Source organism: Gorilla gorilla, chromosome 1 (genome assembly GCF_029281585.2).
Source record: "Gorilla gorilla gorilla isolate KB3781 chromosome 1, NHGRI_mGorGor1-v2.1_pri, whole genome shotgun sequence".
In the NCBI taxonomy this organism is placed as follows: domain Eukaryota; kingdom Metazoa; phylum Chordata; class Mammalia; order Primates; family Hominidae; genus Gorilla; species Gorilla gorilla.
Window position 1 is genome coordinate 123,448,155 of NC_073224.2, and position 26,382 is coordinate 123,474,536.

The window sequence follows — 26,382 nt, forward strand, 5'->3', positions numbered from 1 at the left end:
TAGGAAGATAAGGGAGAGTTTGAAACTTCCTAGAGACTTGTTGAATGGCTTTGCTCAAAATGCTGATAGTGATATGGACAATAATGTACAGACTGAGGTGGTCTCAGATGGAGATGAGGAACTTGTTGGGACCTGGAGCAAAGGTGACTTGTTATGTTTTAGCAAAGAGACTGGCAGCATTTTGCCCCTGCCCTAGAGATTTGTGGAACTTTGAACTTGAGAAAGATGATTTAGTGTATCTGGCAGAAGAAATTTCTAAGCAGCAAAGCATTCAAGAGGTGACTTAGATACTGTTAAAGGCGTTCAGTTTTATAAGGGAAGCAGAGCTAAAAGTTTGGAAAATTTGCAGCCTGACTATGCGATAGAAAAGAGAAACCAATTTTCTGGGGAGAAATTCAAGCCCGCTGCAGAAATTTGCATAAGTAGCAAGGAGCCTAATGTTAATCCTCAAGACCATGGGGAAAATGTCTCCAGGCCATGTCAGAGACCTTCACAGCAGCCCCTCCCATCACAGGTCCAGAGGCCCAGGAAGAAAAAGTGATTTTGTGGGCCAGGCTCAGGGTACTGGTGCTGTGTGCAGCCTAGGGACTTGGCGCACTGTGTCCCAGCCACTCCAGCTGTGGCTGAAAGGGGCCAAGATAGAGCTCGGGCAGTGGCTTTAGAGGGTGGAAGCCCCAAGCCTTGGCAGCTTCCATGTGGTGTTGAGCCTGCAGGTGCACAGAAGTCAAGAACTGAGGTTTGGGAACCTCCGCCTAGATTTCAGAAAATGTATGGAAATGCCTTGGATGCCCAGACAAATGTTTGCTGCAGGGGCGAGGCCCTTATGGAGAACCTCTGCTAGGGTAGTGTGGAAAGGAAATGTGGGGTTGGAGCCCCCACACAGTGTACCTACTGGGGCACTGCCTAGTGGAGCTGTGAGAAGAGGCCACCATCCTCCAGATCCCAGAATGGTAGATCCACCGACAGCTTGCACCGTGAGCCTGGAAAAGCCACAGACACTCAGTGCCGGCCTGTGAAAGCAGCCAGGAGGGAGGCTGTACCCTGCAAAGCCACAGGAGTGGAGCTGCTCAAGACCATGGGAATCCACCTCTTGCATCAGCGTGACCTGAGTGTGAGACCTGGAGTCAAAGGAGATCATTTTGAAGCTTTAAGATTTGACTGCCCCACTGGATTTTGGACTTGTATGAGCCCTGTAACCCCTTTGCTTTGACCAATTTCTCCCATTTGGAATGGCTGTATTTACCCAGTACCTGTACCTCCATTGTATCTAGGAAGTAACTAGTTTGCTTTTGATTTTACAGGCTCATAGGCAGAAGGGACTTGCCTTGTCTCAGACGAGACTTTGGACTGTGGATTTTGGGTTAATGCTGAAATGAGTTAAGACTTTGGGGGACTGTTGGGATGGCATGATTGGTTTTGAAATGTAAGGACATGAGATTTGGAGGGGCCAGGGGCAGAATGATATGGTTTGGCTATGTCCCCACATAATCTCAACTTCAATTATATCTCCCAGAATTCCCACATGTTGTGGGAGGGACCCAGCGGGAGGTAATTGAATCATGGGGGCCGGTCTTTCCCATGCTATTGATAGTGAATAAGTCTCACCAGATCTGATAGGTTTATCAGGGGTTTCCACTTTTGCTTCTTCCTCATTTTTCTCTTGCCGCTGGTGTGTAAGAAGTGCCTTTAACCTCCCGCCGTGATTCTGAGGCCTCCCCATGTAAAACTCTAAGTCCAATTAAAACTCTTTTTCTTCCCAGTCTCGGGTATATCTTTAACAGCAGCATGAAAACAGACTAATATAATGATGTACAGTATATACCTATCTTAAAGGAAAGTCTCAAAAATCTTTTACTGATAGTCATAAACAATAAAAAATTTGAAATTCACTGAATCAGAAAATAGAAAGTATTTTCAAGCACAAATAGAACATTTGTAAAAATTCGCCATTTGCTAAATTCAAGCTTTAAAAATACAAAAGATCTGAAAGCATTGAGACTATATTCTTTGATTAATATGTAATGACATTAGAAATCAATTTTTTAAAAAAGTTAAGTTAAAAAAAGAGCCCTGTACTTGGAAATCTAAACATATACTTCTAAATAAATGATAGATCAAATAAGAAATAATAGTGAAAATTAGAAATTATTCAGAACTGATTTATAGTGAAAATACTATAACATATCACAACTTTGTCAATGCTGATAAAACAGAACTTAGAAGGAAATTTATACTGCTTAAATGTTTATATTAGAAAGAAGAATGGCTGAAAATTAATGAGGTCCACTCAAGAAGTTAGTAAAAGCACAACCACATAATTTCAAAGAAAATAAAATGGAGAAGGGAATGAAACTAATGAAATAAAAAACAAAGGAGGCAGGCAGATCACTTGAGGTCAGGAGTTTGAGACTAGCCTGGCCAACATGACGAAACCCCGTCTCTACTAGATAAGAATACGAAAATTAGCTGGCATGGTGGTGGGTGCCAGTAATCCCAGCTATTTGGGAGGCTGAGGCATGAGAATAGCTTGAATCCAGAAGGCAGAGGTTGCAGTGAGCCGAGATCATGCCACTGCACTCCAGCCTGGGTGACAGAGTGAGACTCTGTCTCAAAAAAAAAAAAAAAAAAGGAAATAAATAAAAAAGATACAATAACAGCCTCGCAAAATCAAAAGTATATCCTCTAAATGATTAATAGAGTAGTCTCTAACAAAATTCATCAAGAGGAAACAAAGGAACAAAGGCATTTCAAGGAAAACAACCCACAGATGGTATTGGTTATAAACATTTCAGCTTTCTAGCATAAATTAGAATTTTAGAAAACATATATCCATCATTATGCGTTAGACAGCTTCCAATATGTCAAGACATTCCTGATGAGAGCTGTGGTATTAACCAATGTGATTTTTAAAAATACTGTAAATAAAATGTGACAGAATTTGTAAGATCTACATAACTCAGTCTTAAATGTGAAAAGCAAAACTTACCACATTCAAGAGATAATATAGAAGAACAGCTTTATCACACTAGGCCAGTATAGAATAACTTAAAAACATACTCCAGAAGCATACAACCATAAAGGAAAATACTGAATTGGCTATATTTAAAAAAAAACAAAAAACAAAACTCTGTACAACAACAGACAGCATTTAAAAATTAAAAGACAAGCTACAAGGCTGGGTGCAGTGGCTCACGCCTGTAATCCCAGCACTTTGGGAGGCTAAGGTGGGCAGATCACAAGGTCAGGAGATAGAGAACCATCCTGGCTAACACGGTGAAACCCTGTCTTTACTAAAAATACAAAAAATTAGCCGGGTGTGGTGGTGGGCGCCTGTAGTCCCAGCTACTCGTGAGGCCGAGGCAGGAGAATGGCGTGAACCTGGGAGGCAGAGCTTGCAGTGAGCTGAGATCATGCCATTGCACTCCAGCATGGGTGACAGAGAGAGGCTCTGTCTCAAAAAAAAAAAAAAAAAAAAAGACAAGCTACAAACTGAAAAACGATAATGTATAACAAAGGATTGGTACTCAGAATATGTAAAGAACCTCTACAAATCAATAGGAAAATACAATTAAAAAATAGTCAAAAGATATGAGCAAACAATTCACAAAAGAAAACAAAGGAGTTAAAACATAAGAAATAAATTTAATCTTACCAGTAGTCAGGGAAATTCAAACAATAAGATGGCACATTTCATGCATTACAGTGCCAAAAGTAATATGTCTAATAACACCAAATGTTGCCGAGGAGAGTTCCTGTTGGTGGTAATGTAAGTTAGAATACCATTTTGGAGAACAAACTGGCAACATTCACTGAGGCCAATGATGTATCATATATCCTCCTGAATGTACTCTTAGGCATATATTAATACAGCTAAAGAAAGTCTTTCACATGTGCACAAAAGGCAGATAAAAGTATGCCCTCTGTAGTATTGTTTGCAGTAATAAAAAGCTGGAAAAAAATCCAAATATCCTTTGCCAGGAAAATGGATAAACTGTTAAGGAGGCAGACAATGGAACACTGTACAGCAGTCAAACTAAATAAATCCCAAGCATGTAACATCGTACACAAAAAATAGATGCAAGAGAATATGGGCAGCATGATGCCATTCACAGTTTTAAAACATGCAAAACAAATAATATAGATTGTTAATGGCTATATTATATGCAATACAAATATAAACACATTTGTAGGAATGATGAGTATCAAATCAATACAATAGTGGTTACCTCTGGGAAGGCACAGAGGAAAATGGCATTACAACTAAGCAGAAAAGTTTCTATTATACTTGTAATGTTTAATATGTAAAAAACAAAAACCACATGAAGCAAGTATGCCAAAAGGCAAGCAATTCAAAAGGCAGCCATTCATCTTCATCCTTTTATGAATGTTTGAAATATTTCTTAAGAAGTCCACAAAAAACCTTAGACAACAAACTCTTCTGAAAATACTTTATTATTGAAGATAAAAAGAGGCATTGTCATTAACTTTATCTCCATCTTCTAATCCCACTCTACCCTTATATAAATCCTTCTCAATATCAAGGAGCCTAGGGTGGGAGCATTGTATATAGTGGAGGAGGGTGATAGAAAGTTAACATTTGCTAGACAAAATATATTATCTTATTTAAATTGCTATTAAAGACATTAAAAATGGGATTCAGAGAGCTTGAGCCACTTGCCCATAGTCTCACAACCAAAAAGAAGTGACAGTAAGATTCAAGCTGAGTATGTCTGGCTTCAAAGCCTGTATTTTTTTTTTTTTTCACTACTGTTTTGACAGCAAGAAAAGAACTCTTCTTGAAGGTATAATTAACCTATCACCTGTTCCTATGTCCAGGATAGAAGTAACACAAGTACTGCAGCTTGCTCATCATGTCACACAGGAGCATAGATCCAGGCAAGGAAGTGGTATTATTGGAAACTGTGGAGAAGGAAATACATGCAGAGTTTGATGATATAATAATTTTCCAAACTTATTATTTATGCCATGGGCCATTTAGATTCTTATCTCCTCCTAGGAACTTTGGAGGTGATGCCAATTTTACAAATATATTCTCCAAGCCCACTAATCTATGCAGATGTTTGCTCCCTTTCCATTGTGAGCTGAAAGAGCACCTATTGTTGGTAGTGAACAACTTTGAGAGTTTTAACAAATATAAATACACTCAAATATGTTTCCTAAATTACCAGAATAATGGAAGCACTAGACTCTCTGTCCAGTTTAAGGCCTTGGTTTTATACCTCTAAGACAAGGGACAGTTGGTGAGGTATAACTTTTATTTATGTATAGTAAGCCAAGATTTATGTAGTCAGTTACTTTGGCTGTCATTCAGAAACCAATTCCTCCATTGCCTTTCTTCATCATTACTGATTTTTGTTTCCTGGGAAACAACATAACTCTAATTAGAGAATGAGCCCACATTCCAGAGATGCAAATCTCCCTTTCCTCCCTCAACTTTTCCTTGGTCTCTTTGGACCCTCGTAACACAATATCTGGTGGCCCCAACTGTCCTTTTCTCCTTGCCTTGGCAGAAATCCAGTGCCTAGAGCTATGTCCTCCACTTTTTATCTTCCATCTGCAGAGTAACAGTGAAAGATGTAGAGGCCTATACCCCAGGCAGCTGTACGACTCAGACTGGATCTGCACTCAGGCCTGCTGGCTTGCTAGAAATAAAAGACCATTAACTATGGTGTGGGGATGGAAACCTCTGCTAAACACACACATAGGCATGACCCCCTTCCCACGACGTGTCTCTCTCTCTCTTACTCTCTCTCTCTCACACACACACACATACACACACACACACACACACACACACCTTTGAGAGGAGAGGGTCTATAAAATTCCCCACATATGGTGAACATATTTTAGGGGAAGCACATGACTAGAGGCCAGTGGGAGAGAAAGAAAAAGAAAATAATGAGAAAAATCTTCAGTAAGTCTGAATTGTTCCAGTCAGACTGCTGAGAAAGAATGCAAAGGATTGGAGATGAAAATTACTGGTAAAAGTCAACATTGTAACATAGCTAAATCTTTTCCCTATTTCAAGCCATCATTAGAACATTTTCTAATGTTCAACAATAGCACACAGAAAAATAGCCTTTATAATTTAGCTGTAAGTAATTTGCTTAACACAACGAATATAGCTGAAAAAAGCACATTATAAAATAATATTTTTCTCTAACTCATAATTTCAAAAATTCTTAATTTTACTTGTAAATAATTGTGTGATGGGGAGGTGGGTATAACTAATGTTAACTGGAATTGGCTCCCAAAACATTAAATAAAATTGTTTTCTAAATTCTTATCCTTTCTGTTACATATTTAATGATCAATTAAATGCTTAAATACACTATAAACCTACCAGTATAAAGGAAATAGCAAAAAGCCTTTTAAAAATGTAGATAAATAATCTCTAATTTATCTGTTTTGTAAGTTAAGGACTGATTTATCAAATCTTCTCAAAATTAAACCAGAAGAAATTATTTTGGCTTCAGCTTTAAAGAGTCACTGGTAGAAGGTAATCAGATCATCCAAACACAAACTGATAATAAAAGGTCTGCATAACTGAGTGGTGTAGTAGAAGAAACACTGGCCTAGTGTACTCTGGGGCTTCATTTTTTAAGGGATTTCTAGCTAAGCTGAGTTTAGATTTTTACATGAGGGCAGGAGAGAGACGCTGATGTGTTTTTAGTAGAAAGGTGACTGTGGCTGCCTTGTGGGGAATGAACTGCCAAACTGTGAGGCTAGGGCAGGAGTTAAAGAGTAATTTAATTGTTCAGGTGAGAAATAATGAGGCCCTTGAGGTTAGCTCCAACTCCCCACTTCCCCTCCACAAGCATCTCCAGAAGCAGAGACGTGAGGGCTGGAGAAGGGTGCGTAGGCAGGGGACAGAACAAGGTTCCCGCCTCATGAGTACATCTTCCATAAGTGGTGCTTTAGGGGAAAACTGTAAAAGCCCTGGCTTTGCCACCTACGAACTGGGTGACCTTAGGCAGCCAATGAAAAAGTTCTATATGCTGAGTATTTACTAAGTACCAGGTACTGCTCAAAGATCATTTTAAGTACATTTTCAATTTACTTAATCTCTTCATACCTTAATTTATTCATTAGTGAAAGATAACAGTAATATTTAATTCCTGTGGCTGTTTTGATGATTAAGAGAGAAGTCATATACATGAAATAGCTTGGTAAACCTAACACATTGTGTTTTTCTTTTTTGAGATAAGGTGTCACTCTGTCACCCAGGCTGGAGTGCAGGGGCGTAGTCTCTGCTCACTTCCACCTCTGCCTCCTGGGTTCACCCGATTCTCCTGCCTCAGCCTCCCTCCCAAGTAGCTGGGACCACAGGCATGCGACACCACGCCTGGCTAATTTTTTAATTTTTTTGTAGAGACAGGGTTTCACCTTGTCACCCAGGCTGATCTGGGGCTCCTGAGCTCAAGGGATCTACCTGCCTCAGCCTCCCAAAGTGCTGGTATTACAGGTGTGAGCCACCATGTCCAGCCAGCCTTACACATTTAAAAATAGTTTTCTGGCCAGGCACAGTGGCTCACACCTGTACTCCCAGCACTTTGGGAGGCTGTGACAAGAGGACTGCTTGAGCCCAGGAGTTTGGGGCTGCAGTGAGCTATCACTCCACCACTGCACTCCAACCTGGGTGACAGAGTGAGACCCTGTCATAAATAAATAAATAAATAAATAAATAAATAAATAAATAAATAAATAAATAAAATAGTTTCCTAATAAGCATTTTTTTATAAATCTGAAAATGATATGATTATTTTCTTTTCAGCCCCCCCTCTATTGGAGACTATACAGATTGATCACCTCATACTTGTTAAAATGACTATTATTAAAAAGATAACAAGCCAGGTGCGGTGGCTCATGCCTGTAATCCCAGCGCTTTGGGAGGCTAAGGTGGACAGATCATTTGAGGTCAGGAGTTCGAGACCAGCCTGGCCAACATGGAGAAACCCTGTCTCTACTAAAAATATAAAAATTGGCCGAGCTTGGTGGCAGGCGCCTGTAATCCCAACTACTTGGGAGGCTGAGGCAGGAGAATTGTTTGAACCCGGGAGGCAGAGGTTGCAGTGAGCCAAGATCGTGCCACTGCACTGACAAAGCGAGATTCCGTCTAAAAAAACAAAAACAAAAACAAAAACAAGATAATATGTGTTGGCAAAGATGTGGAGAAAAGGGAACCCATGCACACTATTGGTGAGAAAGTAAGTTAGTACAGCCATTATGGAAAACAGTATGGTGGTTCCTCAAAAAAATTAAAAACAGAACTATCATATAAGCCAGCAGTCCCTCTAATGGGTATACATAAAAAGGAAAGAAAATCAGTATGTCAAAGACGCATCTGTAGTCTCATGTTTATTGCAGCACTATTCATAATAGCCAAAATATGGAATCAACCTAAGTGTCTATCAACAGATGAACAGATAAAGAAAATACAGTATATACACACAATGGAATACTATTCAGCCTTGAAAAAGGAAATCCTGTCAGTTATGACAACATGGATGAACCGAGAGGACATTTTGTTAAGTGAAATAAGCCAGGCACAGAAAGACAAATACAGCATAAGCTCACTTATATGTGAAATCTAAAAAATCGAGCTCATAGAAGCACAGTAGAATGGGGCAAGAGGAAATGGGAAGATGTTGGTCAAAGGACACAAAATTTCAGTTAGACGAGAGGAATAAGTTCAAGAGATCTATGGTACAATATGGTGACCATAGTTAATAATAATGTATTGTATACCTGAAAATCACTTAAAGATAGGTAAGTATGTGAGGTAATATATATGTTATATAGCTTGACTTAGCCATTTTACAATGTATACATATTTCAAAGCATCATGTTGTACACCATAAATATATGCAATTTTTATTTGTCAATTTAAAATAAAGAAAAAAGAATTCTTCCTAGCATTGCCTGTTAAAAAGAAGAAAAAGAAAAAAAGACTTTTTTTCTTGATTTTTGTATTACAAAACATAAGTCATCACCATGATGATCTTTCACCTACTAGAACTCTGTATATAATGGGGTCATGTGGCTAAGATAATAACTGTTTCCAGAATACTAGTTTATTCACTTATACTTCTACTTGAAAATGGTTCTAAGAAGCAAAAGCCAATACATGCCTTCATGGCTCTAACATAAGGCATGAGGAGGACCTTTCCATCATCATCCATGAACAAACTGAAGCATTATGGCCATTCTAAAGAAGCTGATGTCTAATGTTCATTTCCAGGCAATCCATGGGCAGTAGGTAAGCACAGCTTCTACTTAAATTAATGAAAATGGTGATGAGCAACTATGTGGGACAGCAGTTTATAGTCACTAACCATCAGTTAACACAGATTAGTGTAAAGAGAAAGCAACTAAAAAACTAAGGTTTATTTTTATTAACTTTATAGCAAACAGAAAACTTGATCAATACATCAAAGGTGTGAAAAAAAGTAGAAGCATAAAAAATCAAAGTTTTAATTCTTTTTAAGCACAGGACTAACTTTACAGGAAATAAATTAAAATTTGATGAACAAATCAAAAGGCATAAAAAAAAGAGACTTAAGATCCATAATCAAATGTAATATGTGAACCTTGGTAGATCTTCACTCAAACAAGCCTACTATAAAAGTCATTTTTGGGAGAGTCAGGGTAATTTGGGTATTAGATGATAATATGGAATTATCATTGTTAGGCGTCATTACAGTATTATGGTTATGTAAGAAAATTTCCTGAATTTATAGTGGCATGCTAAAATATTTAGGAATTGGAATGCCATGATGTGTGGTATCTGCTTTGAAATACTTCAACAAAGAAAATAACATCAACCAGGCACAGTGGCTCATTCCTATAATCCCAACACTTTGGAAGGCCGAGTTGGGAGAATCACTTGAGCCCAGGAGTTTGATACCAGCCTGGACAACGTTGTGAGACCCCGTCTCTCCAAAAAAAAAAAAAAAAAAAAAAAAGCCAGGTGTGGTAGAATACACCTGTAGTCCTAGCTATTACTCAGGTGGCTAAGGTAGGAGGATCCTGAGCCCAGGAATTCGAAGTTGCAGTGAGCTATGATCACACTACTGCACTCCAGCCTGGGCAACAGAGCAAGACCCTATCTCTATTTCAAAAAAGAAAAAAGAAAAGAAAAGAAAGTAACATCAGTGAGACAAATAATGAAATGTTAACAAGTGATGGGGTATAGTATACTACTCTATTGTTATAAATTTTTAAAAATATTTTTAAATAAAATTACATTTTTTAAAAAGGGGGAAAGAAAGCCTGATAAAATAACCCATCCATCCATCCATCCATAGAGTTGTAGTAAGGTTGGTTACCTGAGTCAAAGGACGAAATGGCTAAGACCAAGTTTATCTTAGGTTACAAAGACACCTGAGGAAATTTTTCATATTGCCTTTGTGAGACAAATTGTATAATGTAGGCAAGATGAGTACCTCCCTTAAATTTTGCTGGCAAACTATCAAAATTCTCCACAATGGAGCTGAAGTGAGGGATGGCAGGAGGTGAATTATAAAACAGCTTTACAACTGCATTAAGGCTATGAGGAGAAGACGGGCACATACCAGTCAAGTCTGTCCCTTCCACTCTCTGACCTAGACCCAATGAGCTCATTAGGTTCCATTTTAAGAGAAGGTGAATTTTGTCCCTCCTTAATGGGGAAGTCTTTACAAAGTCTCCCATATTGTGGGTTACTTCTTCAATTGCTATTTTGAACAACAAAGTTCCACATGGAAGAACATATCTCAATTATTGCAAATTTTAGATGCTTATGAAGGTCACTGCTAAAAATCCTTTACAAAGTGAAAAAAAATTATACTATGGTAATCATTCATGAGAGATTGAGCTCAAAGTGCAAGTATAGGATGTAGTTGTAAATAAGCCTTTAATATTAAAGATCACTTTAAAAAGCAATCTGGCAAGTGGTTACTTTGTGGAGATTAGACATCCATCTACAAGAAGTATGGAAATAGGTACTTGTGGCTGGGAATACAATTTTTAGAAATAGTATCAGCTAAGGATCAAAAGCCAGCTTGTATTAAAAACAGCTTAGATGAAGTGAAGATGATGTGCTTTGCAAAATGCATTAGGTGACTCAAAAAGTGGCTCTAATGATGAACAGCTCTCCAACATTGGCAATGGATGTGAAGCTCCAGGCACATTCTTTTCAGAAAGAAGGTGAGAGTGCTTTTGAGATAGGATGACCAAGAAGGTGAGAGACCCAGGGACAGCTAGTTTGTAGAAGGCAAGACCTATACAGTAAGGACCTACAGGGTAAGATACAAATGGTACATAATAAATGTCTATCCAAGTATTTGAAGAGCAGTTGTGTGGAAACAGAGTTGATTTATTGTTTTTTACAGAGCAGAAATTAAATGAATGAATGGAAACTATATGGAGGTAGATATTTGGTCAGTAAAAGCAAATATTTTATAGTAACTGGATCTGTCCAACGCTGAATTTGAAAAGTCATGTGTAAGCAAAGCCTTCCTGACCAACTATAAGGAATGAAGTTGAGGTAAATTGCCTTTATGGTCCTTTTAAAGATCAGATTCTATTATTTTATCAAATTATCTACAAGCTGGCAACAAAGTTGATAACTGCATTTATTTTTTAAACATACAGTTGGCCCTCTGAATTTGTGTGTTCTGCATCCATGGACTCAACCAAACAGCAGATTGAAAATATTAGGAAAAAACAACTAATAAAAAATAACACTGCCACTATATATACACTATGAAATACTACACAGTCATAACAAGGAATGAAATCATGTCTTTTGCAGCAACATGGAGGCCGACATGAAATACAGGCCATTACCCTAAGTGAAATTATTCAGAAACAGAAAATCAAATATTGCATGTTCTCACTTATAAGTGGGAACTAAACAATAGGTACACATGGACATACAGAGAGAAATAACAGACACTAGAGACTCCAAAAGCCAGGAAGAGGATGTTAGTTGAAAAATCACCTATTGAGTACAATGTTCACTATTTGGGTGACAGGTACACTAAAAGCTCAGACTTCACCACTACACAACATATCCATGTGACAAAACTACACATACACCTTCCTAATCTCTAAAAATTTAAAAAATTAGTATATATATATATGAAATCAGTGTGTATTTAGGCATCAAAAAATAACAATACCACGATAGAAAAATAATACAAATTAAAAAACAATACAGTATAACAACTATTTGCATAGCATTTATATTGTATTAGGTTATTATAAGTAATGTAGAGATGGTTTAAAGTATACGAGAGAATATGTATAGGTTATGTGCAAATATGATTCCATTTTATATAAGGAACTTGAGCATCTGCAGATTTTGGTAGCTTTGGTGGTCCTGGAGCCAACACTCTTTGGATGCCAAGGGATCATTATACTCTTTTCATTTATCACATATTTTTTAACTGTCTGCTCTGTTAGAATCATTACATTAAGTTTTATGTATAACAAAACATATATAAAAATAATGATAGAAATGTACAATCAAGGAAGGTTGCATATATGCATGCATGTTAACATGTACCATAGCATGTATAACATACCATTCCTTGGCTGGGCTTTGTCCTAAAGTTAAAGCAGATACATAATGAAGGCATGATCTAGTTAGAATTTTCATCTTTTTCTAGGGTGTATCTTGATTGCCTTGTCTCTAGGCCAGACTATCGGCCTGTCCAAGAATAAACTGATTCATCCATAGTGAAGATATGAGTCAAATATTTTGGCTTTGCTATGAAGCCTTTCTTGGCTTAGACACAAGACACTGGGACTTTGTCTTCCAATTTCCCAACTTGTGCTATCAAATCTTCTCAAAAACTATTATACAAAGAATGAACAATGGGAATTATCCAACAGACCTTCTAAATAGAACATCTAATAAAGCAACACTGGAATTACATAAAACTATTGGTCACTAACTTCTATCCTTGATCACAAGGAGGTTAGTCAACAACACAAAGTAATCAGTTTGAAAGCAACCCAGCATAGCAAAACAATTCCAGGGCTAGAAGTACTAATGAAACACAACTCTTGGTATATGAAGCATCATAAACTTACCGAATACAGTGGAGGAAAAGCTGAAAAATACTCTTGCAATATAATGATACTTAATGATATAAATACAAGTAAAACATTAAGCTGAAAAAAATCACATTTGAAAAAGTCACCTTCAAACACTTTTTAAAAATCACAAGCAGTGGCTGTATGAACCATTCAACATTTTTTCCTCAAATAATCTACAAATAAGAGTTTTCTCAGTTCTGATCTGAGAAGCTGACCTGAGATTGTTGGAAAAGGATGCTTCTTTCCGGGTTTATGCCACAGGCAAGAAGAACAGCAGTCATGTCCAGGATGCTCTGCCGAAGGACAGCTGGGTCTTGGGGGACAGTAATGGAGTGGAGGTCAACAATGCTGTATAATACAGAGTCATATTCATCCTGTAACCTCACCCAGCTCTCAATGGCTCCCAGGTAATTGCCCAGGTGGAGGATTCCTGTAGGTTGAATGCCGGAAAATACTCGCTTCTTGCTGTCTTTCTGGAACAAAGGAAAACAAGCATATTTGCTTTTGAGGCAGAATCCCATGAATCCTATGCGCATGTTATCATAGCTATGGGAGCTAGTTATATTTTTGTACACTACAATCTGACAGTCATCATCATCCGTTTATTTTGTGCCTACACTGTAAATCACTATGCTAGGTGCTACTAGGCACAAAAAAATGATATTAAAAATGTTTTTGCACTCAAACATGTACAAATGCAAAGACATATAAGAAAAGATCTGCAGCCGGGCGTGGTGGCTCATGCCTGTAATCCCAACACTTTGGGAGGCTGAAGAGGGTGGATCACCTGAGATCAGGAGTTTGGGACCGGCCTGGCCAACATGGTGAAACCCCGTCTCTACTAAAAATACAAAAATCACCCAGGCGTGGTGGTACACCTTTAATCCCAGCTACTCCGGAGGCTGAGGTGGGAGAATTGCTTGAACCTGGGAGGTGGAGGCTGCAGTGAGCCAAGATTGCACCACTGCACTCTAGCCTAGGCAACAGAGCGAGACCTCGTCTCAAAAAAAAAAAAAAAAAAAATGGAAAAGATCTGCATCCCCAAGAGCATGTGATCTAATTGGAGATAGAGGGTATTGTTTATGAAAAGATAAGTAAAGGTATAACATGGTAACATGATCATGACCAGTTTGGAATGATACAGAATAGGGTTCAGAGAGGAATTCCCAAGAGGAAAAGATAACTGAGGTTTGGTGGTCAACGAGGAAGCCTTCAGACATAGAATCAAATTTCACTGGAGATTAAAGGGGCCTCAAGGGTTTTTCGTGTCATTTAATTTATTTTGCAGTTAAGGAAATGAAGGCCTTAGCATTAGTGCTAAAGGCTACTACTATTGCCTTAAGATTTTTTTATATTGTTGATATTATAATTTGGTGTATGAGATCTTGGGCTAGAAATTAGAAAACATACACTCTATTTCTAATATTACTTCTTAATAAGGTTATTTAAATTTTCTATGCCTTGGTTTCCTTTTACTTTTAATAAAATCATATTTGGGTTTTCAATTCTTCAAAAGGAAATTTTAATTCTACATAATTATTTAAATTATAAAAAGCATTTTTACCCTGGTCATATTTTCCCTTTGGTTTGTACTTTCTAATACTGAAGTTATAATAGGAAAATGAAAAGAAAAAAAATGCAATACAAAGTAAAAAAAATTGCTATTTTTCCCCTGAATTATTTTATAATACATTCCATAGTGAAAAACCAAAAATGAGTATGTATCAATAAATATGCTGTAACTAAAAGGCCCTGAGAAAATATAATGCATCATTATCATTTTTAACCACCACCACAGCAAAACAACAATAGCAGCAATAATTTACTGAACAACTATGTTGCAAGCATTCATGCCCAGTGCTTTACATATATTAATGCATTTAATCATTTTAATACCTAATATGGTAGGCATATTATTACCTCCAGTTTATAGATGAGAGATGTGAGGTTCACAGATTTAACTAGATTGCCCATGGTCACACAGCTAGTAAGTGGTGGAGTTGAGGTTTCAAGCCAGACATCACTGACTTCAAAGCCCATGTATGCTCTCTCTACTAGCTACTATGCTTTGCTTAGCTACCATCTATTAAGACTTTATTATATTCATTGTATTAATTTTGCAACTTTTCAGTCAGTTTAAAAATTTGCAAAATAAAAAATTACAGAGACAAAAAAGGCCATTATTATACAGGTATCTTAATGTATTATGAGCCAAGTTTCTCTAGTGTATATATCTAGGAGTCAAATTGCTGAGTCATAAGGTATGTATATGTATCTTCAATTGTAGTACTTCAATATAGTGAACTATTCCTAAGTATGTAACATTATACACTTTCTACCAAGTTCCTGTTGTTCCATATCCTCATCAACACTTGGTATTAGCAGTCTTTTTATTTTTAGCTAATCTGATGGAAATGAGGTAGAATCTATGGTTTAATTCTCTTTGATTATTAAAGAAGTTGGGAACTCTTTTTATGATTACTACCTATTTTTACCTCCTATTCTATGAAGAGCCTATTTAAATTATTTTGCCTGTTTTTCTCAGATTGGATTGTCTTGTATTGATTTCAGAATCTGTACATATTCTAGACGCTAATATTTTGTCAATTACATGTAGGGCATATATTGTCTTATTGTATGGCTGTCTTCTATTTATATTATCTTTTGATAAAGATAAGTACTTAATTTTATGAATCAGATATATAACTTCTGATAACAGATTATTGTATCATAGAAGAAATCTTTCAATACCCTGCAGTTATGAAGGTGCACGTGTGTGTGTGTGTGTGTGTGCATATATGGATACATACATATAGCTAGACACACACACACATATGCATATACAAAATGTGTGTGTGTGTGCACTTTGAAGTTTTATCTTTACTCTTCACATTTAGGTCTGTATCCATCTGGAGTTTTTTTGCATATGGTATGAGGTAAGCATCTAATTTCTTCTTTTTTTCCTATATGAATATCTGATTATTCTAGCACCATTTATTGAAAAGACTGTCTCTTCCCACTGCTTTGAAATTCCATCGCCATCATAAATCAAGGATCCCTCTGTGAAGAATCTGGTAAGGGTCTGGTCTTTCAATTCTGACTCATTAGTCTATCTGTCTGTCACTGTGTCAGTATCACATTGCTTTTTAAAAATATGTCTTGGAACCTGCTAAAGTGAGGCTTTCCACCTTCTTTTTCTTCAAGAGTACTTTATCCATCCTTGGCCCTTTATACGTATCAATATACAAGTCCCAAGAGAAAAAAAAAACCTGTTCATTTTTTGCTTCTTCTTTTTAGATCAGATTAGAAGCTGCAATTGCTGGTTGGGGTTGCTGACTGAGATCACACTGCATCTATAGATTGTTTCGGGGAGAACTGACATCTTTATAATAATGAGTCCTCCAATCCAGGAAGCCACAAGCCATGTTAAGTCTTTTTTATACCTAATGCTAGCTCCTGAGAGCTAATCTACTTTTGATATGTGAGTGCCAAGGTTACTTAAATTTGGCACTTCCTTTTCCCCAAGTATTCCAAATCCTACAAATATAGTCTATTTTCCTCTCAACTCCTAAGATGATAGCCCTAAAATAGAATGCTACATCATAGTTCCACGGTCCAGAATTGTGCTTGATCCAGGAACTGAAGAGGAAACCCAAATGATCTGTGGCTCTGAGGATATGAAAAATATCTTTCAGGTAATTGAGAACAAATATAATCTTACACTCAAAATCACAAACACACACATAAAAGGCTTTCAAGTGATGAAATCCCCAAATCATAATCTAGAAACAATATTTTTAAAATAATTCCTACTTGAGGATTGAGAGAGAGAGAGAAGTTAGCATAGAATGAGTACCTATTAGCGAGGCTTCCTCCAGGACCTAGGGACCCTAACCAGCTCTGGATTCCTGATATGGGAATAAGCAAAGGAATTTTCAGTGCAGTAAGAAATGATTAATGGGCTTTAGGGACTGATTGATGGAGAGAGAAAGCAAAGCAGAAAAACAAACTCTGAAGTTAATAAATGGAAAGGAAAAAAATACCATCCTGAAATACTTGACCTAGGAAGATAAGGGACTGTTTATGGTAATGCAAAGGGTTATAAAGACTAGGAATTTTAAGTTGAAAATAATAGGAATATTTTCACATATATTCCTCCATCTTCAAACTCAGAAATTATTCCCCAGGAGAAATGGAGAAAACAAATTCTTGAGAAAACTAGAAGAGAAAAGCACCAGAGAAGAGACTGTGGGAAAAAAGTATTGTGACCAGTGGGAATGGGCTAGAAATGATCTAATACATCTTTTCCATTCTCTAGTTCCTGGGATTCTATACATTAGTGCAGAGGGAATGATATTATCAAGCAATGAGACCAACGAGAAGTGTTTTGTTCAATTTTCAAGGCGCTGTTAAAAAAATACAGCCTCTAAATGGGAACTGGATACCTGGTCTTAAAAATATACAGAGAGCATCCTGCTCCTCTGCAGTGAGTTTATGTTCCCGTCTGTTCCCTCTGCAGGAGTCAGCAGGCGGCCTGACGGCATGGCAGGGGAGACATGCCAGGTACCATGAAATCACGGGGTTGGAATGTGGAGTTTGGGTGGTGGGAAGATGGGGGTTCTGTGTTCAAAAGCACTAAAGTTAGAAAAGAATGAAAACGAAAGGAGCTTGGGCTTCCCATGGGTTTGGACAGGAGACAAACCACAAAGAAAACAGCTTCTAGCCTAGCCCACAGGCATTCATTCAAGGGGAAGCCTGGAGCATCAACCTACAATTCCATCACAGTATGCAGAGGATTAAAAAAGAAGCATGTTAGAAAGTAGGTCTTCATTTCATTTCAGGCATATTTCCTTGGTAAATGCCACTTCCAGCCTATACATTTATTGGCTCATTTTTATAACAGAACCAGCAGTACCAAATCCCTGGGGAGCTTCAGCTCTAGGATTTGACATATACTAGAAGAGAGGGTGGGTATTCAAATCAAAGGTAGAGCATACTTATCATTTTGACAGACATAGCTGAAACTATTCCTGTTGTAAGGTACTGAGCACATCCAAAATGTGTAATTTCCTTAATTTTCTTACTGTACTCAAAAGCAATTGAAAATTCCCAAGTTATTAATTATGGTAAAAGAATTTTTGTGATTAGGAGAGCTTCTGTCTTTAATTTCAAGTGAATAAGATCCATCAAAAGAAGGCTGCCTACTAGCTTTGAAACACTTTCAGCTTCAGTACAGTGGTGAGAAACAGACTTCAACTAAAGATTTCAAGACTCTTCTTACAAAGTCCTGCTTGTATCCAGCTGTAACAGCAATTGTTCATTCGTCACACTTGTTTTAACTACAGTCAAAGGTAAACCACAAACTTGGCTCAATGGCCACACTATGTCTTATTGGTTACATAAATGGCATTTTATCACAGATTGTAATAAAAAAGTATTCAATAACATTACCAGGTAATTGGGATGAAAATCTCTTTCTGTAAGTCTATTTATTCTTCTAATTGTATATAAATTTTAAAATATTGTTTAAAGCTGTCACTCCTTAGCTCTGTTAGTGTTTCTCAATTCTATCATCTACAATGCCCTACTATTTCAATCCTACATTCCTGAAATTATCTTCATTTTCTTGAAAATGCCTCTATTGGCAATTAAGGATTGAAGAGCTGAAACAGAGAAGACCCGGCGTGACACTGGTGCTCCTCTGAAGGTTTGGCCATGCCTCAGCATTGTTCTGCTATAGTCAGCTCTTTCCTCCGGAAAGCACTGGAGAGTCCAGGTCTGTTAAGAAATGCTCACTCAGCACCAAGAAAAATGGGTTCATCATTTCTAAGCATCTGCTTAGAAATAAAACCAGATGCTCAGACCTAGGAATCAATAGAGTAAATATTAATTCAGTATAAGAGAAAGAAGGTCCTACATCACCTCCAAATAAGAAAAAATATGTAGGCCAACAATTAAAACTGAAGGAAAAATATTTTTAAAAAGAAAGAAAAAGGAGTGACTAACCAATTAGACTGTGAGCTCCTTAAGGGCATAAACGATAAGCACTTAAGATGTATTGTTAGTTCAGTAAAAGAGTTTAAAAGGAATTAACTTAATTCTTAAAAATATTCCCCACAGGCTTATTTAAGCCATTTTCAAATTTCAAGAGTTACATATCTATTTTCCTTACACGTGCTGTACCTACCATCCTTCTATCATGTGATGGAATGCTTTTGCAGATGTATTTTCCTTCTTGTGATGAAATTTAGCTATCAGAAACATGCCCTGGCCCTTTCATGTACTTCATCTCATGTAGTGAAGGTAGGAATCATAGGCATCATTTTCTAGGGAAGGACACTGCTAAGTTAAATAACCTGCATAAAGTCACAGGCAGGTGAGTCAGATCTGGATCTGAGCTCTTGCCACTGGACTCCAAATTCTATATTCCTTCCATCACACTGAACTGAATGCAATTTAGAACTTCTTGGCTTCAAGCATCCCACTCCCACCCAACCCCTCTCCCCAACACACTTCTCAGAAGGGGAAAGTGTACCATGGAGATGTTAATGAAAAGGCCAAGGGCACACAACTAGTGGAACAGCTGGAGCCACAATTCAGAACTCCAGTGCTCTGGCCACCACACCACATAATGTTCTTCCCCAGGTGCCATGTTTTGAAGGTGTGACCCCCTCAAAATTCAAATTGAAAATCCCCACTGTGGTAGTATTAAAAGGCAGGGCCTTTTAGAAAGTGATTAAGTCATGAGGGTTCTGTCTCATGGATGGATTAATGCCCTTATAAAAGAGGCTTCAGGCTGGGTGTGGTGGCTCACACCTGCAATCCCAGCACTTTGGGAGGCCAAGGCAGGGGGATCACTTGAGGTCAGGAGTTTGAGACCAACCTGGCCAAAACGGTGAAACCCTGTCTCTACTAAAAATACAAAAATTAGCCAGGCGCAGTGGTGGATGTCTGTAATCCCAGCTACTCGGGAGGCTGAGGCAGGAGAATCACTTGAACCCGGGAGGCAGAGGTTGCAGTGAGATGAGATAGTGCCATTGCACTCCAGCCTGGGTGACAGAGCGCTACTCCATCTCCAAAAAAAGAAAAGAAAAGAAAGGAAAGATTTATACACTGTTTTGTCCTTTCACCCCCTCTACCGTGTAAGGACACAGCATTCCTCCTTGCTGGAGGATGCAGCAACAAGGCACCATCTTGAAAACAGAGAGCGGCCCTCACCACACACCAAGGCTGGTGCCTCGCTCTTGAACTTCCTAGCCTCCAGAACTGTAAGAAATAAGTATCTGTTCTTCATAAATTACCCAGTCTGTAGTATTTTGTTATAGCAGCACGAGTGAACTAAGACACCAGGTTTTTAATTTTATACTGTTCTTTTCTTCTGTAGTTATTTCTTTTGCAGCTAAACATCTCTTTGGGCTATTTTCTTCAGGTCTTTTTTTCTGTCTCCCCAGCAGGAAGAAATGATAAAATATAAAGTCATGACACTTTGGCTCCCAGGAAGGATTACATCATCACCTCAGGGCAGCTAATCTATATTTAAATGCAAAGGTTATACGGAAGTAAAGAATAAGGAGGCAAGTCTTTTTTTTGTCTTAGATGCCTAAAACTAAATTAACAATTATCTAAACATGACATAAATAATTAGAAAATTAAATGTAGTGCAAAATATTTTAATTCCTAATAACACTACTTGCTAAACCAAATCAGCAAGTGTCATATTCTTGCCATAACATACTAACTAACACAGCATATTATTATCTTGAACAGGACAGTAAGTACAGGTAATAGATCAAGAAGCACTACAATTTTAAAAGTACAAAAAATGATATAAAATGTTTAACAAATTTAGTTTTTCCTCATAAGATTTTTTTTTTTTTTTTTTTTTTTTGAGACAGAGTGTCTCTCTGTTGCCCAGGCTGGAGTACTGTGGACGATCAGAGCTCACTGCAGCCTCAAACTCCTAGGCTCAAGCAGTCCACCCACCCTCCCAAGTAGCTGGGACTAGACGCACACACAGCTACGTCGGCTAATTTTTTTTTTTGGTATAATTCTATTTATATGAAATATCCAGAATAGGCAAACCCATAAACAGGAAGTCAGTTGGTGGTTGCTAGGGATGGGGAGGAGGGAGGAAATGGAGAGTTCTTGTTTAATGGGTACAGGGTTTCATTTTGGGATGATAAAAAATGTTTTGGAACTAGACAGAGGCGATGGTTACACAACATTGTGGATGTTTAGTACCAAATGTCACTGAATTGTTCCCTTTAAAATGGTTAACTTTATGTTATGTGAATTTCACCTCAATACAAATAAATAATAAATACATTGCAAGGAAAATATTTGGAAAGAGGCCTATCAAACAAAAAAGTTGTAATGAAAAAGAAAAGACATTAAACATTTTTTTAAACAGGAGGTTTTGGGCATGGAGCTCGTTGATCTTAAAAATCCTATCCCATTCATTCACATCAAGCTGTCCAAACCTAGTAACTGGAAAGGTCCCACGATGCTGAGCTCTAAACATCAAACACAAAACTAGAATTCTAGAATTATCTGGTATTTTCCCTTTCCTGAAAATTCCATCTTCAATTGGGTCTACAGTTTCAAGAGCCATATTTATGAATCAACATTCAGGGCACATACTCTGGTTCAGGGACAATGAATGGTACGAAGAATATCCAGGATATGTAGCTGTTGAAACTGCAGCCCTCTCAATGACTCTAATACTCAAGGGGTTAAAAGAATCCAGCCCCAGGAGTTTTAGATACAAAAATAGTAACAATCCAACTGAATTTGACTGCATTTAAAAAACATAATTATTTCCAAATCTACCGAGCAGCTGAACAGTCTTCAGTGACGCCTACAGTCACTGGAATTCAAAGACTCCTGCTCCCGGCAGCGCTGGGTCCTTTTATGCCTATGGGATTTATCTCGGCTCCTAACTCTACTTCTATGACTACGCCCTTCAGAACGCCCGTTGTACAGGCTAGAAAGTGTGCCTGAGCTCCGCCCTCTGTCCTTATCCCTGGTCTTTTCTTCTCTTGCCTCCCTCCTGCTTGAGGACCTGTGCTCGTGCTTGGGTTTCTCCTTCTTCAGCTCCCTCTCTCGGTTCTCTGCCCAAGCAGAGTAGGCAGTCCTGGCCTTGGGGAGCTTCCGCCCCTCCCTAGGCACTGACTTCTGAGCTCTCTCTCCTAGTTCTTGCTGCTGTGCTTCTTAGGGCCAGGGTCGTCCTCTTCCTTTACTGTCTTGCTTCTGGGTGACGAAGAGGGTGGTTGCTCTGCCTGTACCTCCCAGTCAGTTGTCTCTTTTTCTTTTTTTCCTTTTTGTCTTTTTTTGCGCTTTTTTGTTGGTTTTTCATCTTCAGAGCTCTCAGACAAACTTGGTGAGGGGGTATGAGCCCCACAGCCCTTCTCCTGGAGCTCTTTGGTCACATCATCCATTTCTTCTGAGTCCTTAGGAACGCAATAGTTAGACACATGATCCACTCGGATAGTTCTTCCTTTGATCTTGATCCCATTAAAATTGTCAATGGCCAGAATTGTGCTCCTCTGGTCTTCATAGCAGAGGAAACAGAATCCTTTGGATTTCCCAGTCTTCTTGTCCCACATGAGATTAATGTTAACAATCTCCCCATACTGTGAGAACACACAGATGATGTCCCCTTCAGTCAGCTCATAAGGAAGCCCTCCCAGGAAGATCCAGGCACTGTCCTTGTACTCAGAGTGCCAGGACACCTTATCGGCCACCCCAAGCTGGACCTCTCGCTCATTCAGCTCATTGATCAGCTTCACCTTAGTTAAAGGGTTCATCTCCACGGGCCCAAACTCAGCGTTCAGGTATCAGTGCCCAGGCAAGGCAGTGTGGCACATACCCTGGCTAATTTTTTAAATTTCTCGTAGAGGCAAGGTCTTGCTATCTTGCCCAGATTGGTCTCAAACTCCTAGCCTTAAGTGATCCTCTTGCCTTGGCCTCCCAAAGTTCTGGGATGACAGGTGTGAGCAATTGCACCCAGCCTTCATAAGAAAATTCTAACATTGATTTTCAAGTGTTCATTCTGGGGGTATATGATATTTTCATTATCTCTTGTGGCCAACTAAAGGCTTATCATACCAACAATTATCACTGCTCACACATCCACACTGACACCTGCCTGATTCCCCTCTTCAGCTGATTATCTAAGAACATTTATCCTTTGGCCAGCAGCTGAGATATGTGGCTATCCACACCAAGTCGTCAGACTGTTACTAAACATGTGAGGATTAATTACACTGGTTTTAACACTTTTCTAACTGTGTACCCTTTTTCAAATATAATATTCTTAGATGTGCCTAATAAGTGGAATTGTCCAAAGAAAAGCTTGAGAGGTGGATGGATAATAGCAGAGTCAGTGGGGGAGCTCTCGTGGGTCCCTGACTGCTCTTTTGACCTCACCCCAGTCAAGCACAAAGGGGGCTTCTCAGAGCACAGTCTGAAAACCGCTTTCAGACATTTTCAAAGTATTAATATTTTGTTGAAATTGAAACTGTCTTCCTCAGGGTATTGGGGAATATACAGGAGAAGAAAGATACTAAAATATGGGATAGAGGTGCAAATATCACATATGCTGACTTAGCATAACTCTTCTCATTTCTTCCTCTGAGACAAGACTCTGACTTCGTGGGGTGGTCAATGCCCTTCCCAGTCATTCTCCAATCACACCACCTGGGGAACTCAGCTGACTACTTGCCTTTCTTCTGTAGAGTACTCCCCTCTGCATTCACACTCTTCCACCATCCTAGAATGCCCTTTAACCTCTTTTCTGCGTGGGGAACTCTCCTTGATCGTTAAGCCCTAACAATCTCTCACTGATTCTGAGACTCTTAAACATGCTCCTTCCTCCTACCAAACACACCCACACCTGTTCCATGCTCCACCACACACACCATCAATGTCTCTCTTTCTCTCTCTTACTCAGAAGAACAGATGCCTCCTTCATCAATTCATTATTGCACATATCACATTGATAACTTGGTAAATATTTTTTTATTTGCTCCATAGATATATTTTCCCGCCTAGAATATGAGCTCTTCTAGGGCAGGGACTATCTTTTCCTTCTTTATATACCCAGTAAATAGCACAGTGCCAGGTATGTTGTAGTCCCCTAATAAATGTTAACTGAATCATGACAAACCCTTTCTCCCATACTTTAGTTGCAAATGTAAAGGGTAAAATAACTATAAACAAAATAAGTCAAATGTTTCAGTTGCAGGCAATTGTTAAACAAGTTACGTTCTAGGAGTTTGTTTAAAAATTGGTTCTTTGAAACTCAGAAATTGGGTTCTTTAAATGGGAAGCAGACCATCAAAGTCTCTCTGAGCCTACAATATTCTTGAAGAATGGTTTTAACAGCATGATTTCAGCTGTACCTAACCAGCATCCATAAAATTGTTTCTGTGGGAAAGTGGAATCCGAGGTCCATTTTGGACACCAGAAATCTATTCAGTGGTGGCTTTGATTTTGTATTAAAAAGGACTTAAGGGGAGCAATTATGCATGCAGAGGAGGTTGTATTTGCATATACAGTAAATTCTTTTTAGTTAGATTGTATGATTACTTTGAGGTGGAGTAACAGGTTAAACATCCTCATGCATTAATTGCCTTTCTTATTGATATTGTATGGACTGTCAGAGGCAGCAGCCCTGGCCACTGCTGGTGGAAAAGTAAAGAGCAGAAAGAAGGTGAGAGGAAGGGATTTGAACAGAGGCTCTCAAAGTGTGTTTCCAGTACCAGCAGTAGCATCATGGCTTGGGAACTTGTTAAAAATGCAGTCTTGGGTTCCAACCCAGACCTACTAAATCAGGAATTCTAAGAGTGGGGCTTATCCTAGAAGAAATGAGAAAATTTATGCGACCCGGGCTTTAACAAGCCTCTTCAGTGATTCTGATGTATGCTAAAGTTTGAGCGAGGTTTTTGGGCAACAATAATCTATTCTTAAAATTCACTTCAACTGCAGAAAATGAGGTACAGATAAAAACATTATGAATGAAAAAGAGAATGTCCCTTCTAAGCCAACAGTTCTCAATCTTGGCTGCACTGCAATCACTTGGGAGCTTTAAAAAATACTGATGCCTGGGCACCACCCCCAGAGATTCTGATTTAATCAGTCTGGGATTTGGCATGAGCAATGGGAGTTTTAAAAGCTCCCCAGGTGATTCTAACATGAAGCCATGAATGAGAAACCACTGTTCTAAGCCAACTGCTACATAATTATCTTCCAAAGCTGCCAACCTGCTAGGAAACACTGAAACACACACACACAAATAAAAGGACTAAAAATGTGAAGAGTAAGTTCACTTGTTAGTAATTTACATTTCAAGGTAATGAAATCTCTAATGCAATGATTTAATCATGTATAGGCAGAGGCCCCTTTGGCTCCCAGCAGTTTGGATATTACATGCGGCAGCCACGAAGGACAGAAGATTATGACGCCGTGGTCATACCCTCTATGCTGGTGAGAGAAGACACCTGTGACAACAAGTAGGCATGCTATCTTCCATGGCTAGGTAGACTTACTTGGCAAAGTCCAATTCCATAAATCTCTATGGCTCAGGGATTCAGAAAGCATATATAGCCTGGACATCACCAAGGAAGTAATACCACTGAGGAGTGTTCAACATCAGTAATGGATTGGAGACAAAATTATCTCTGCATAGAGATACTGTTTTTACCCATGTCCCTGCTTGGCAAACTCCCTACTTCCTTCTGATCTTTCCTACCAGAAAGTCTGGATTCAACACTCGAGCACTGTAAGTGGGTCTCATGGTTAGCTCAGTTGGTTGGCCAAGACCTGGACTAATATCATGTGGCCTTGGCTAAGTGAAGCTGAGATGCCAGTAATTCTTATATATAATGTATGATATAATTCCCTGACTATCTCAAGTGTTCTCAACCTTTGAGAGACGGTGTGAATTTCTTACAAAGTACCCACAATCCAAACAGGAAAATACATTTCTAAAGTTAGTTTCCTGGCATAAAATAGTTTACAAAAAAGGGAATTTTTTTTGACTGTTATTTCACCTCTTCCAAGAGCAAATAAGTCTCATGTTCCAGCTAATCATGGCTCCCTTTCTCATCCAACCTGTAGACTGATATAAGACTACAGGGTGTTCCAACCACATTTGCATCATCAGACCCTTCTGTCAGCTCAGGTTGTTAACTCAGCCTTATAGTAAGTTAGAAGAATGACAAAACCAAGCACTAAAATATGATTGTGATAACTAGCTTGGTTATAAACCATGGC

At 38.5% G+C, this 26,382-nt stretch overlaps 1 protein-coding gene and 1 pseudogene across 5 annotated transcripts in view; both read right to left on the reverse strand.

The window, feature by feature from the left end:
• WARS2 (tryptophanyl tRNA synthetase 2, mitochondrial) overlaps positions 1–26,382 on the reverse strand; it is a 109,235-nt gene that overhangs the window by 31,835 nt on the left and 51,018 nt on the right. For 4 of the 5 annotated variants that reach the window (XM_004026438.5, XM_063695958.1, XM_063695954.1 and 1 more), the window contains one exon: positions 13,323–13,580. In XM_004026438.5, coding sequence (XP_004026487.1) covers positions 13,323–13,580 — 258 coding nt within the window. Of the gene's footprint in view, positions 1–13,322; positions 13,581–19,294; positions 19,466–26,382 lie in introns of those variants that run through there. The other variant, XM_019020953.4, reaches the window with a different exon arrangement.
• Positions 21,925–22,916, reverse strand: LOC101130618 (RNA-binding motif protein, X-linked 2-like; annotated as a pseudogene).